We start from the raw sequence: 15,003 nt of genomic DNA, 5'->3' as shown, positions 1-15,003 counted from the left end.
TAATAGGGTCAGAAGCAGAGCATCTCAGTGAAGAGGGGAGCTGGCCAGGCAAAGACAAAGATGGTTTGTCGCTCCAGTGCCTTGCTGTTCACCCTTGCACCCCTGGGTCAGACTACACTCAATCATAGGACCTACTGAAGAGATGAGTCTTCAATAAAGACTTAAAGGTCAAGATCAAGTTTGCGTCTCTCACATGAATAGGCAGACCATTACATAAAAATGGAGCTCTATAGGAGAAAGCCCTGCCTCCAGCTGTTTGCTTAGAAATTCTAAGGACAATAAGGAGGCCTGTGTCTTGTGACTCGTCTACGTGTTGGTATGTGCAGCAGCGACCTCTATCCAAAGCAGGAGAAAATATTATTGCTGCATCATTGTCCTTACATAATATAACCCTATACAATTTCAGTAGCATGTCTTAGTCTGATGGACTGTGCCCATCCCCACTGCCTTCACAATAGATTAGTCTACTCAGACAGGTGTCTTGTACACCATGCCATTTAAAAAACATATGTTCAACTAAAGACTTGTCGACCAACAGCCAGCGAAGCACCAAGTGTTTGCGGAATTGCAGTTGTACTCACGGTTCATCACTGAACAGAAACGAGGGTTGAGTACTACACACAAAACCAGACATTGTTTGTCATTGAGCATCATGATTGACTATTTGCTCCATTTGTCCAGCCAGTAATCGCTTGGGAGTCCTCTCCCCGATTCATGATTACCGTTTGACAGGAAAAACCTTGCACTACAAAATAAACCAGGCCCGGTAGTCACTGCTGAGAAATGTTAAACTATAGATAAGATGCATATTTGATCTATTGGATTTAGGCTTTAGTTCAGTGGGATAAGTCTTTGATCCTTTGGTCGGTCAAATCCACATTGGGCAGTATTTTCACCATGGGTGGTGAATGATTGAGTGATTTGATTCATACTTTATCGATATGTGTTTCAGATGAACTTTCTGCTGAAGGAGTACTTGGTATCGGGAGAGGTGAAGGAGGCGGAACGCTGCCTGCGGGACCTAGAAGTACCTCACTTCCACCACGAGCTTGTCTACGAGGTAAACACTACAAAGTGCTTTGGGTCCCGTTTAGAAGGGCACACTATCAAAAAATGTCTTGCAACAGAAGGGGAAAATGTTATTTGGCAACCATTTACCAAAGATGTTCTAATAAGAGAGGCCACATCCTGTCGTTTCCAATGGGAGGCAAGCGAGCCGAGTAGGTGGGATCAAGTGTCGATGGGTTTTTCAAAGTCTCGTTTATTGGTCTATCAGATGGCTTAGTGACGTCAATAATTGTCATATTCAAATTAAGTTAAAAATGAGATGAAATTTGAAGAGGGAGTAACTAGTCGTTGAGACTTAACGCCACCAAGATAAATAGTTAAATTTTATACATTATCTAAATTAGATCAAATGTTTTGTAGAGGGCATGAGCTAAAGTAATGTTACTGTTTGTAGGTAGCTAAAAGTTAGCTATTGTAAAATGCAAGAACTGTATCTAGATATTGTTTTTTTTGTTTACTGCATAGAGATCAAATGTTTCATTAAATTAGCTAAATCCATCTAGCTCAATCTTCTCCCACTGCTGGCCACTGGGCTTCCTCTCTCTACCATATTTGGTAGTGAGAGGAAAAGCCAACCAGATGTCTCATTTATACATCCGGTGAAATATCTGTCATCTATCTTTGACTACATGGAGTATCTTTTTTTTTTTTTTTCTCCATACTGAACATTGCCTTTGCTGTCAGCACAAGGATATTGATAGCGCTACTGTACTTTCAATAGCTATGTAGCTAGTTGGCTATGTGTGCAATGTTGAATATGTGTGGTGTAACCTTTTTAATAATGGTAAGACTAAGTCATAAACCTTAAACTAAGTCATAAAATCTTAAATGCATCTATGGTCCATTCTGCTGCAAATAAAGTTTGATTTGTTTGTCTGTTATCATGCAAACTATTACTTAACATTATTCCACCAGCAGCAGTATCCTAGATACTAATTAAATGTAATCGGTTACTCAAGATTGCCAAATCCATGCAGTATGGTGAGAATTAAAGCAATGATGCCCCAATGTGGTTAAATAAGGGATTGAAACCTCACTGAAAATAGCAAGATGACCAGCGCCTTTTGTCATTCTTCCTCCACTCTTCAGTCTCATCTTGGTCAAGCTGACAATCCACATAACAGAGAATTTAAGACACTGTCCATGACATAACCGGTGTTCCAAATGGCACACTGTTCCCTTTATAGTGCGCTGGGCAATGGTAATGCACTACATAGGGAATAGGGTGCCATTTAGGGCACTTTTTATTTTACACAACTTTGTACATGAAACATCCTGTTCAGACATTAGCACGAAGTCTAATGCATCCTCTTCTCCTGGCTGGTCGCCAGGCTGTTGTCATGGTGCTAGAGTCCAAGGGGGACACGGCCGTCAAGATGTGTAAGCTCCTCCAGGCCTTCTGGAAAATTGGCCTCATCACAGTGGACCAGATGAACCGGGTACGTCCCCTTACGCACCAGAAAGTACCACCAAATTCACTGGTAGCACTAGCACACAAAAATAACTAACTTCTAAACTATTTCCAGTGAAATGACTGCAGGTTTTCCTTTTCCAGCACTACAATTAACATAGCATGAATTATAACTACAGTATATATATTGTTATTCTCTGTAGTCACTGTCAAGGCATTTGTTTGTTACCTGACAAGCTCTGAAGTGACTGAATTGATTAATCTTCTCTTATATTGCCCTATGATTGGCTTACTCATCAAGTATTGTGTTGTAACATCCAGGGCTTCCAGCGTGTGTATGACGAGCTGCCAGAGATTAACCTGGATGTGCCTCATGCCCACTCCATCATGGAGTCCTTTACGGACCTCTGCTACCAGGAGTCTGTTATCACCAAACAGTTGAGGGACTCCTGTCCCTCCAGGTCAGTGTGTTGTAAACTCCCTTTCATTTAGTCACTTGGGTATAGTCAGTCCCTCCAGGATTCTGCGATTGCATTTGAGAAATCAACAATTCCCTGCATATTATGAGGGTGAATCACTGCACTATTTCTGCATAAGACTAAAAACATTGACCCATCACTTCAATCAAGTTATTAGCGTACATGTAAACCCACTCAATGAGTATATTAATTACTTTAGAAAAGGCTTTTCACTAGGCCCCAAGTGTTTTATATTGTAAGGCTGAGGACTCGTCTCTAAACTCATTGGTAGCCTATGAAGTACTGAATCACCTGTTCTCTGTCCACCAGGGGGCGGAAGCGGTTTGTGAGTGAGGGAGACGGGGGCCTGATCAAGAACTAGTGTGTAGGAGGGGGGGGGGGGGTTGCTCGACCCCCCCCCCCCCTAGATCCGCAGGCCTGAGGCTGGGCAGGCTCGCGGTCAGACTCCTCTGCTTTATCTCCGACCCACTCATCACCACCACACACCGACATCAGGTGAAGGAGGACCGAGGAGAAAGGCCCGGGCAATCTTTTTTTTTTTCTCGCTCTGGTCATTTTTGTAAGAAAGCAACAAAAAAAACATGGGGTTGGTGATTATTCTTTTCAGTCTGTTCTTTGAGTCTTGAGTTGAGACCATGGAGAAAGGGGGGTCAATGGAGTCACTTAAGATGGCATCATGGGGTTAAGGGTCAACGGGGAAGTGGAAAGAGGATTATGTATTGTCTTGTGCTGGCCACGGGTTATTTTGGCTTAACTTTTTTTTTTGCTACACCATTGACTGTCTTTCAAATTTTCTTTTTGCTTAGCATGTATAACGCTCATAAAAAAAAATACAAAGCACTTGTCAAAAAAGACAACTTGTCAGCATACTGCATTGCAAGCTCTTATGAACTGAATCGCTCTTTGGAATGACCTGGACCTCTGCATTTATTTTTGGCCAAAGCGTTCTGTAATTACATAAAGACAGTTATATTTTTCTTCCTGTTGGTGGTTTTGCTCTGTGTCAGTTGGATTATTTATCTGTCCACTCCACGTTTGTTTATCTCGTTCCTAGGCAGGGTTGCTAAACTGTTTTAAGCACAGCAGCAGTTACAAAACCCTGTCTGGTTTATAAACAGAGCCCAGATCAGGGCCTTCCTCCTTCCCCTTAGTGGAGGACTCTCCTGACTAGTACACTGTAATTGAGTGTCAGAATGGGAGTCGGGAATCAGCATCTCGAAATATACAGTACAAATACTCAGGATCTCTAGAACCCCTCTTCCTTTCACTGAGCTGTTGATAGACAAACTGGAACACCCTGCAGGCTTTTGTAGTGTGATGTTTCATTCACGAACTCCAACTGTTAGATGTCAACCAGTGAAATCTCTTTTAGGCAGACCTGGGTTTAAAAAGTAGGGTTATCATCAAATACATTATTGCTCTTGATTAGACTTGTCTGGTCCAATGGAAACTAATTAGTCTCCCTACCTTTGGCACTCCAGGCAGGCTACATCAAAAGCTCAAGTATGTGAAAGAAAATACATTTGAACCCAGGTCTGGCCCTAGGAGAGTGCGAAGAAAACAAGTCTTATCGCTGATCGAGGGTCTCGTATGAGAATGAAATGGATTTTTCCTGTCTTTGACTAATGTAAAGTAATAAGCTCAGATTCGTAATGTGAGGGTTCTGGATGGGGAAAACATACAGCTTGTCATTGATTTAAAAAATCGTAACAAAACTGGGGTTGAGTGTCATCACCCCCGTTTGTTTACATAAACTGGTTTGGGAATGGCTTTAAGAATGAGCTAGAAGTGAGTGGTCATCGCTACCTAGGGCTCAGAGGATGTGACATTTTTGTATAACCAGTTCCTATCACACGCTACATGATAGTGGTAGTCATATGGCAAATAAATGCTCCCATACTGGATAGAAAATTGATAGGATTGAATGATCAACACTGGAATGCCTTGTACAACCTGGCCCAATTCAACTACATGAATTTGGATTTAAGAATAGCTGCATATTCTGGTTTAGTGAACATTTAGGATCGCATAGTCCCAAATGTCATTGCATCAATAGTTGACTGTACAGTATGTCCAAAGTATATATTGTACAGAATGGTTTGCATGGATTCAATGGTGTGACCTCTGGCCAGACAACTCGAGCTGGGGTGTAATCATTAGTCAGTTGCAACGTTCCGTTTTGCAACAAAGGAGTTTAATTTGGACTAATTCGGGTAGGTATTTCCCCGTTTCGTTTTCTTCCTTTTAAGAAACGTTTTGCAACAATAGGCGTAATGAATATGCCCCTGGCGTGGGTTGTCAACACTTATGTACACGTCAGTGTTTCACGAGAGCTGGGGGACCAGGAAGTAGCGCGAATTATGTGCAGCTGATATTTTGTCCATTTGAAAGGTGAGTTTTTCCCCATTTACTATCTATTACATTTTCTCGGTGCTTTTTTTTATTTTTATGTGCTGCATTATTGTCATGAAAGCTTCTTTCAAAAATCTGTAAACTCGTTTTAAAACAGGTCTGCCCGATACCTTAGTGACAGCCACCGGTTTGCTAACCATTCATTAGCCAGTTAGCTTTAGCCGAAAAGCTTGAATGTATGCTTTGCCTAGCGCAGTTCCTAAAAGAAAATGTCATACGTTGTAATAGTTAAAGGTATTTCTTTATACAACGTAGTAGTTATTTTCATAGTCGACGAGGCAACATTACATTGGCTATAAAACTACTAGTTAATACTGTACAGTAGTTGCAAGCAATGTTGTTGCCTACTGCTGAAGATGAGGTCTAGGTAGCTAGCTGCTTTTAGCAACTCTAGTATTTACACATTAGCTTACAAAACAACTTAATATTCCCCCGGAAGCCAGAAGTTAAATAACATTTCAATTTACTCTATTATAGACTGTAGGCGGAATGCCACAAGAGGGGGAAAAAAATATGAATGTAGAAATAAACAATACCCAAACGTAGGTCTGTTGTAGACCCATGTAGTTCCTCCGCAAAATTTGCCAGACAATTTAAACTGAGTCATTCTGCTGCTCTGTTTGCTACATACTTCAGGCGTTTTGGGGGTTGTACAGAGCAAGTCGCCAGCAATTGAAATATCAAAGCCAATGAATGATTTCAAAACGCTGCTTTAACCACGTGTGGCTCTGACCCAACCCATCGGTTTCAGTGACCAATTAGAATGGTTAGAATGTGTTTGCATTCTAGAAATCGTTGGGAGGGTACTAAGATCCAGACTCATTGCTGGGAAGAAACTAAAGGCTTCTGCATGCTTTGGTTCGGCTGGCACCTAGAGGAGTGAACAAGTGTGCTCTCGTACTCCCTTTGAAGACCTTCACTTGGAAAAACAAGTGGCAATAGTACTGTGAGATGCCATAGCCAGTATACAAAATAGCCAGAATTAATCAAAGATAGATATAACATTTACGTTCTTAAGTTAACTAGGATGTTTGCTGCAGTATTTCTCAAATAAAAAATGTGCATGAAAACGAGTCGTCTATTGTTGAATGACAGTGAACACTTCATTGAAGAATCCCTACTGTTGACCAATGAGCGACGAAGGGAAAAATGTAATGTGCACGAACAGCCGAAAAACCCTTTTGCCACATTTTCTTTGCAGTGTTACTTCAGTGCCTTGTTGCAAACAGGATGCAGGTTTGTGAATAGTTTTTATTCTGTACAGGCTTCCTTCTTTTCACTGTCAATTAGGTAAGTATTGTAGAGTAACTACAATGTTGTTGATCCATCCTCAGTTTTCTCCTATCACCTATAACTGTTTTAAAGTCACCATTGACCTCATGGCGAAATCCCTAAGCGGTTACGTTCCTCTCATGCAACTAAGTTAGGAAGGATAGCTGTATATTTTCTTCCTCCTCAGCTGGAAGGATGGGCAGGCAGAGGAAGAGAGTGGTGACCGGCGAGGCTGACCCCCCTCCCACAAGGAAAGACGAGAAGCCTGCCACCCTACAACGCAAGGAGAAAAAAAAGAAGCTCGACATTGGCAAAATCTTCATCAACATCTCCATAGGCCTCTGCATCTTCAGCCTTATCTGGTTCTTCTATGCCCTTTACATGCGTTCCTCGCTGGCCAAACGGGTGGTAACTTTGCACCACTCGCCGCCTGTCCTCGATGTCAACAGCACCAGCGCTGAGGTCTCCCCTGAGAGGTTTTGGGGCTCCTACCGACCCCAGGTCTACTTTGGGATGAAAACCAGGAGCCCAAGATCTGTTGTCACAGGTACAAGACTGTTGTTTCTCTACATTCATCCTTAAATATTTGCTAATACTATTGACTAAAGTGGCAGTTGGCAATAACTGTGTGCTATGTGGCAAGCAGTACTAACCTGTTAGTTACTTGCCAGAGGAACACAATGGAAATAAGTTGTATAAGTGTTAACCTCATATTATATCAGGGTTTATGTTAGGAGTCTACCTATTAAGGAGCCTATCATTACCCCTTAAGGTCAAGGATTTAATCTTATTTTCAGAGGTAGACTGGCTCTGGCAGCTAAAACAGCCAAATACCCTTATCTAAACGTGATCGATTATTAATTGAGATTTGGTTCTAGAAATATAAAGCCCTTTGCTTTCATGTCACATCAAAAATCATTTTACAAATGCTAATTATACTGTACACTGTTTTATCCGGCTTTATCACAGTTGCAGCCAACAGTATTTTTCAGTGACGACACGTTTCTGGCGGCCTTCTTCCGTTACACACAGGTGTTCGGGCGATGCTAGTAAGCACAGGGTGACCGTTTGTCTACGGTAAACACTCGCTGTAACATGGAGATAAGACCGTGTGGGAAGCCTAACCCTATCTTTTTATTTCTCAACTGGTAATTGAAGCGAGCTTGCCATTCAGGTGCATAGACAACTAAGCAGGCTTCAGCGCGTCACACACCACTTTGCAATGAACTGGAGGCAGTATGGATTTTAAAAACATATACTTAATTGTTTGAAACCTTAACGTCTTACTACATATTATGAGGCATGTCTTTCCTTGCTTCAAAGTAGCCTAGCCAAAATTCTAACAAACGTGCAGGTAATTATTTTTTATAAAGACTTCCATACGCCATTGAAACCAACTGTATGTTATTGTCCCGTAGCCAAAGGCACAATCCTAGTCGTATTAACAACCCAGGCTAGTTGTCTTTAGATCTCCACTCTTTCATAATTTCTAATGGATATTTTAATCTGTCTCGTGAAACTGCTAATTGTATTAGGGAACGAACATTCGCGCATAGCCTTACTGCCTTTTGCGCATTGCTGCGTTTATAATGTGAATAAATAATATTTGATCAACATTTTAAGCTAAACGTTCGGATCTGTTATATGAGCCTTGTTGTTTAAAAATAAATAATATGTAGCCTAGGCCTACTGGTTGTATGGTTTTGGGATCTATCGTCTCAACTGTCCTTGTCTGTTCTATTTCTTTCTCGCACAGAACAAGCTGACCAAAATAATAGGTCAACTTTTTGTTCTATGGGGGATAGTAGATTGACATAGGCGAGTGATTTTTATTTTCGTTACTCGTCTCGTTGGCTGCGGAAAAGTACATGTGGACAGCTATTCGTCAAATTGCTAATCAGAATTCGGTAGGAAGGACACACGCCATTGCATCCTCAAATTGCCTGTTTTGTTAATATGAATAACCGTAATGTGATTTATTTCATTCTGAGCACCATGGGTGGACGCTCTAACCAGGGTACGCACCTAACTGCGTATGGATCCGTTACGTTTATTAAATGTCCGGTAAATTAAAATGCTGCTGGTGAAATGTCCAGCGCCATATTTCTCAAACGGAAACCCTGGATTTTTGGGTTTCCGTTCGAAAAATGTGGCGCTGGACATTTGACCAGCAGCCATTTTAATGTATACATAATCCATGAACATGGATTTCATATTTTGGGGAATGATGAAATAAATAAAATAAATTATGTGTTTCCATTTTTCTACAGGGATGATGTGGATGCGTCAGTTCTCTGAGGTGGATGTGAACCTCAGGCACACATGCGAGCAGGGGGACAGGCTGCAGGGCTATGGCTGGCTGATGCATGATGGCCTCAGCTTTGGTGTGCAGGAGATCCACGACAGCGACTTTACGCTCACCACAGAGTTTGTCAAGCGGATGGGCGGTGAGCACGGAGGGGACTGGACCTGGAGGATCACAGCCAAGCAGCATGTGAGTGTGGCAGGATACATTCACACACCTTTAAACCCATATTTTATTCTGATTATTTGTCTTACATTGAAAGACATTTGAGTTTTGAAACTATTCATATTGTCTAATGGTATGAAAAAAAAGAATTAGAATGCTACTGAACACAGAGATTTTCTCTCCCATTTCACTAAGTTTCAAAACATTTTCTCCATCTTACTGAACATGACCCAGTTCTTCCTTCCCCCAGAGTTCGGCTCCCCACGCGCCAGTCATCTCCCTGATGTTCTACGCTGCTGCCGACACCCAGGGTTACCTGGAGGCCCACGTGGAAGAGAGGAACCGTCTAGGTTCCATCACTGGGTTCTCAGAGGAGCTGGGGAATTTCAAGATCACCTTCCGCAAGCCTGTCGCTGGGGAGTCCTCCAGTGCCAAATATGCCAGGTAGGTACTCCTCCCAAACTGCTAACGTTAGCATTTTCTAACCCAAAAACCATCAGAGAGAAAGACTTTTGAAAACAGTGGACAAATATGCCACAATAGACCTTATTAATATAATGTAAATAATACCAAGTAATATTAAATACATGAAGAAAATCAGAAGAAGTGAAAAATAGAACATAAAAATAGCACATAATCAATCTTTATCAATAAAGTCAGTGAGCCTGTCAAGAGGGAAACATGATATGTAAAATAAATCATGTAGTATGAAACAAAGCATTGCAAATAATAAAGGCACAGCTGCTACCGCAATGCATTGAGACACAAAGCAGAGCTAGGACATGTCCTCAGTGTCTGCGATGAAGATGGCCAACCAAACTGCTGTTCTGGCTCTGATATAAAGGTTTTGTTCAACCTTTTGAGGGACAGAACAGAGAGACATTGATCTGTTCCAGTGGTGAGGACAAAGTCAATAGAGACTCCGATGCATAGGAATTGAAGGAACAGCAAGATTTCATGAGGAGGTTGCATAATCAAGCCACAATGCAGGCCAGAAAAGAGTGTTGAATAGAAGGTCGGAAGAGCAGGAACACAGCAACCAAAACAAGCCGATCACAAGTGTGTCTGCCATTTAGACAGGAAAGAACAAGGCTCCTTTTCAGTTTTCATTCAACATAACACATCGGTCAGTATGCAGTACTCTTTGTCCCTGACCCTTGGCTGAAGTAGTATGAAATCACAGGTCTTGCCCCTTTCCAGGAGGCCAATGCACTCTGAAGGGTATAAAACCCTTTGGTGACTGCAGGAAAAAGATATTTGTGCCTTGCTCCAATTCTGAGTGTAAGCTTTGGAAAAATGAGAACATGAGAGATTCCTGCTACCTTCAGGGTGGTTCACCTTTGTCTTCTCTCCTTTCCTCAGCTACAACTACCTCCAGACCATGTCGCCAGGCTTGGAGAAGCTGACGGACATTGTGAGGAACAGCTTGAACCGCAGATTCGTCTACAGCCACCCCTCTGGCGAGAAGAGGCAGTACATTGCGGTGGACACCTACAAGCCCCAGCACCAGCCGAAATCAGCCGACCCCAGAAAGGAGAGTGACTTTGTCCTGCACCAGGTCACCGTCCAGACGCCCTTCCAGATTGAGGTCCTGTTCGAGTCTGGTAGCTTCCGCGATCGTCCCAACCAGCTGTCAGCGGCGGCCATGACAGAGGAGCTGGAGAAGAGGAAGGCGGCGTTCGACGGCAAGTTCGAGAAGACGTTCGGCCTCCAAGCCAAAGGCTTGGGCCAGGCCCAGGTGAAGTTCAGCAAGGCGGCGCTGAGCAACATGCTGGGCGGGATGGGTTACTTCTACGGCCAGTCGGTGGTCCAGTCGGTGTACAATGAGTACCCGCTGCTCTACCCCGAGGGTGCCCTGTTCACCGCCGTGCCCTCGCGTTCCTTCTTCCCCCGGGGGTTCCTGTGGGACGAAGGCTTCCACCAGCTGCTGCTCAGCAAGTGGGACCCCCAGGTGACGCGGGAGGCCACGGCTCACTGGTTGGACCTGGTCAATATGGAGGGATGGATTCCCCGGGAGCAGATCCTTGGTGACGAGGCGCGCAGCAAGGTTCCTGCCGAGTTTGTGGTGCAGCGCAATGAGAACGCCAACCCGCCCACCCTCTTCTTGGCCCTGCAGAAGCTAGTGGAGCAGCTCCAAGCCAACCCGGACGCAGAGTCCTCTCGGCCCACCCTGCCCTTCCTCCGCAGGCTCTACCCCCGGCTCCAGACGTGGTTTGAGTGGTACAACACCACCCAGACAGGCCCGCTGCCCAACTCCTACCGCTGGCGGGGCCGTGACAAGGACACCAACCTCTTCCTCAATCCCAAGACGCTGACATCCGGCCTGGATGACTATCCGCGGGCCTCGCATCCATCAGCTGAGGAGCGCCACGTGGACCTGCACTGCTGGATGGCCCTGGCGTCAGGCACCATGGCCAGCGTAGCCCGGCTGCTGGGAGAGCCACACCAGGAGTACGAGCGCACCCACCAGACGCTCAGCGACAACGCACTGCTGGACGAGCTGCACTGGTCAAACCAGCTTCGCTCCTTCAGCGACTATGGAAACCACACGCAGGCGGTGTCGCTGCAGCAGGAGAAGGTGTACGTGCCCCCAGGGCAGCCGAGGCACCAGTTTCCCGTGGCGCGCCTGGTGCGCTCGGTCCGCCGGGCCCCCAAGCCGCAGTTCGTCAATGCTTTTGGCTACATCAGCCTATTCCCCTTCCTGCTGCACGTCCTAACGCCCGACTCGCCCAAGCTAGAACACATCTTCAGAGACATGAGGGACGCGGACAAGCTGTGGACGCCCTACGGCCTGCGCTCTCTGTCCAGGGCCGACCCACTCTACATGAAACGCAACACGGAGCACGATGCCCCCTACTGGCGGGGCCCCATATGGATCAACATTAACTACCTGGCTGTCAGGGCCCTGCACCACTATGGCAACACTGAGGGGCCATATCAGGAGAAGGCGGCCACCCTCTACCAGGAACTCAGAACTAATATCATGAACAATGTTTACAGACAGTATGCAGAGACTGGGTATATATGGGAACAGTACAATGACAGCACGGGCAGTGGGCAAGGGAGCCACCCCTTCACCGGCTGGTCGGCACTAACTGTTTTGATAATGGCTGAGCAGTATTGACACTGATGCAAAAAATATATATCTTGCTTTTTGTAAGATGTTCTCTTAAAATGTGCCATTTTTACTCCCTCCATCTGTCTCCTTAATGCCAACAGATGTTAGGTCTATGATTTTAAGATTTTCTTAAATAATATGATTTTCTCAAATGATAACTAGAACTCCAATGTTCCAATTCTTCACCTTTGGCTGTCTCATTGAGTGTTTGTACAAAGCCCATACCCCAAAGAACGCATGAAAGGTTATTTTTGACTACCCCATATACTTCTCAATGAACTCCCCAAGTGCCGCCTGACTGAGAGAAGTCTGTCTGATGGCAGAAACCTTTTAAGAACTATAGTAACAATAGTAGTAGCAAAAGAATAGTCTTGACATAAATCATTCAAATGGTATCATATCAAGACTACCGCAGGAACTAATGCACTTTTCAAAGTCAATCATTCAAGCGTTTTCTTTTTTTTTGTCTCCGCAGATGTTTTCTGTTGAACAAAATAATACTTGTATTGAGAAATAGTGTATTCAGTCTTAAAATATTTGATCCCTAGGTTAATTTTGTTTCGGGTTGCTTTGTCCCGTCGTCATACAATCTCATTTAAGCCCGTATAAAATTGAGAAATAAGTTTTGATGTCGTCAAATGTTTTGCTGCGAACAAACGGTTTCCTGTTAATTTTATCAATGCAAAACAAGACGAAGATGTATCGTATCTCCACTGGTAGCAGATACCCTGAGTGGCACGGAATAACAAGACTATCGTCATTGCGTTGGTTTGTTACATCTTCAGTGGAAAGAACAATAAATATGTCAAACCCTTATGTATTGTGTCTGACTGCTGATTTCCTTTTTTTCAGTGTCTGTGGAAAGGATGATTTACATTCAAGTCATTATCGCCTTTTAGGAAAGACACATATATTTGCTCAATATCTACCATTGTGTGGTGTTACTCTAGCCTCTGGTTTTGGTAACCAATCATTACATATTAGCAATTCAATGAAAGTAGATTTTTTTTTAAATTGTTTATAGCAGTGCTTATTAAGGTGTATTAAACTACAGCTATTCATTTACACTTCTAATAGGAGTGACCCAGATCGGTAACCGGTGACTGGGTCAATTTGTCTCGCTTTGATTCCTTGCATCCTCTCCTAACCTCCTCCTCAACCATATTGGACGAGATGGTCCATGGATCCTTCCCTGGGAGCTCTTTCTCCGATGGGTTTTAAGAAACAGGAGAGGCGAGGAAAGATGAATTGAGAAAGAGCCACTATGGGAGCCTGATCCTGGTCCTTTGTCAGACTGCGACACACGAAGGACAGCCGCTGACGTCAATCCGCAGAGAGTCATTGTTTCTGCGGTGCCCGTTACCATGGCGAGGCGTCGTTGTGAAGGGGCCCATGGGCAAATTGGATAAAATGGACAGGCTCGGAGTGCATCGCCGGTGTCAACTTCTTTTCAAGTGTTGACATGCAGAGAGTCGAGACACATACAAACACGACAGGAGCATAGTGTACAGTGGCTAGATCTTTGTTAACACAGCAGTGTGTGTATGAACACCATTACAGAGGGCCTGGCTCCTGATTGCACTGATGTTGGTTTCCAGCTTCCACGTGACCCTGGGACAGAATCCTTTCTGGCTTTCATGTTATCACAGCCTTTGATTAGATGTGTAGTTCAAGGTTGGTCTTGGCGCTGTCAGGTTTGCAGTTCTATAAATAGGCCTATGCTCAGGAGGAAGAGGCACTGGCTGTAGCTAGTCTGGCTCCAAAGTGCAGTTAGAGAATGATTGCAAAAGTTGAAAAAGAGAGCAACGCAACATTCAGTATTTATCTTAAAACTGTCATCACCAACATAAAGCAGACATATTTTCTGTGTTCTTGTAATTTCCCTCCCTTTTGGGAAGTAGGCTACTGGAAATGTTTCATTAAAAAACAGAAGCGCAACTGCCATAGTCCTTATTTCACGTTCTGCTAATGGTGATTTATCCTTTTTATTGATAAACATAGAGACATTTATTGTTCATCGTCGTTAGCCCCAATGTAGAATAGGGTTTCAAAAGTCCTGTAACTTTCCCCAAATTCCCAGGTTTTCCAGCCTACTGATTCAGGGAACATCCCAAACAAAATTTCTAATGTAAAAAAAACTGGGAATTTTGGGAATGTTAGCAACCAACAATTGAGTGGAGTGTGGAAGTGATAGTTCACTCTGTTGTTCAGTAGGGAGGAGATGTGTCAGAGGTTCCACATCAGAGGCTGACAGTGCAGAGGGTTTCACAGTGGTATTCAGACTTTTTCAGCGGAGACCCTAATTTTTCCGCCAGAATTAAAGTGGACCCCATTTTTTTCCACAAGAATTTGTTGCAACCCCACCCCAAGTGACACAACCTTAAAATCGGTCAATTTAGATTTTTACATCAACAAATAACCTTAAATTCATTGCATTTATCTCTTATCAAATAAGTACATAATAAGTACATTTACTCAATAACATTGTATCTTTCAAATTTTCTTTCTAAAAAACATATGTATATTGTTCCATACAATAATCTGTACTCTTAAATATTATATATATATTTTTTATCACATTTTGGGGAAAACATTGCAGTTTCCACGCGACCGGTTTAGCACAGTGCTGCTGGGTCTAATGTGCATGGGTAATATATTGTTGCTTTAGAATTTGACCCCTTGACCTGATAATGCAATGCTGGTCATCATGGGCCTTGGGCCTGAGTAATACGGTAGAACCACAAGCACACACCTCTCTCTCACTCTCACACTG

At 43.6% G+C, this 15,003-nt stretch overlaps 2 protein-coding genes across 2 annotated transcripts in view; both read left to right on the top strand.

The window, feature by feature from the left end:
- The window catches only part of LOC139418803 (programmed cell death protein 4-like), a 31,841-nt gene extending 27,905 nt beyond the window's left edge, over positions 1-3,936 (top strand). The window contains exons 9-12 of the mRNA XM_071168518.1: positions 953-1,060; positions 2,400-2,507; positions 2,801-2,940; positions 3,268-3,936. Coding sequence (XP_071024619.1) covers positions 953-1,060; positions 2,400-2,507; positions 2,801-2,940; positions 3,268-3,319 — 408 coding nt within the window. The 3' untranslated portion in view covers positions 3,320-3,936. The remainder of the gene's footprint in view (positions 1-952; positions 1,061-2,399; positions 2,508-2,800; positions 2,941-3,267) is intronic.
- Positions 3,937-5,276: 1,340 nt separating this feature from the next.
- LOC139418802 (mannosyl-oligosaccharide glucosidase-like) lies at positions 5,277-13,046 on the top strand. Its single transcript, XM_071168517.1, has 5 exons — positions 5,277-5,349; positions 6,830-7,189; positions 8,913-9,136; positions 9,363-9,556; positions 10,475-13,046. The coding sequence occupies exons 2-5, from the start codon at positions 6,838-6,840 to the stop codon at positions 12,234-12,236; spliced, it is 2,532 nt and encodes an 843-aa protein (XP_071024618.1). The 5' UTR covers positions 5,277-5,349; positions 6,830-6,837; the 3' UTR covers positions 12,237-13,046.
- Positions 13,047-15,003: the final 1,957 nt, after the last annotated feature.

This window comes from Oncorhynchus clarkii, chromosome 10, assembly GCF_045791955.1.
Source record: "Oncorhynchus clarkii lewisi isolate Uvic-CL-2024 chromosome 10, UVic_Ocla_1.0, whole genome shotgun sequence".
NCBI lineage: Eukaryota > Metazoa > Chordata > Actinopteri > Salmoniformes > Salmonidae > Oncorhynchus > Oncorhynchus clarkii.
This window is presented reverse-complemented; position numbering and strand designations above follow the sequence as displayed.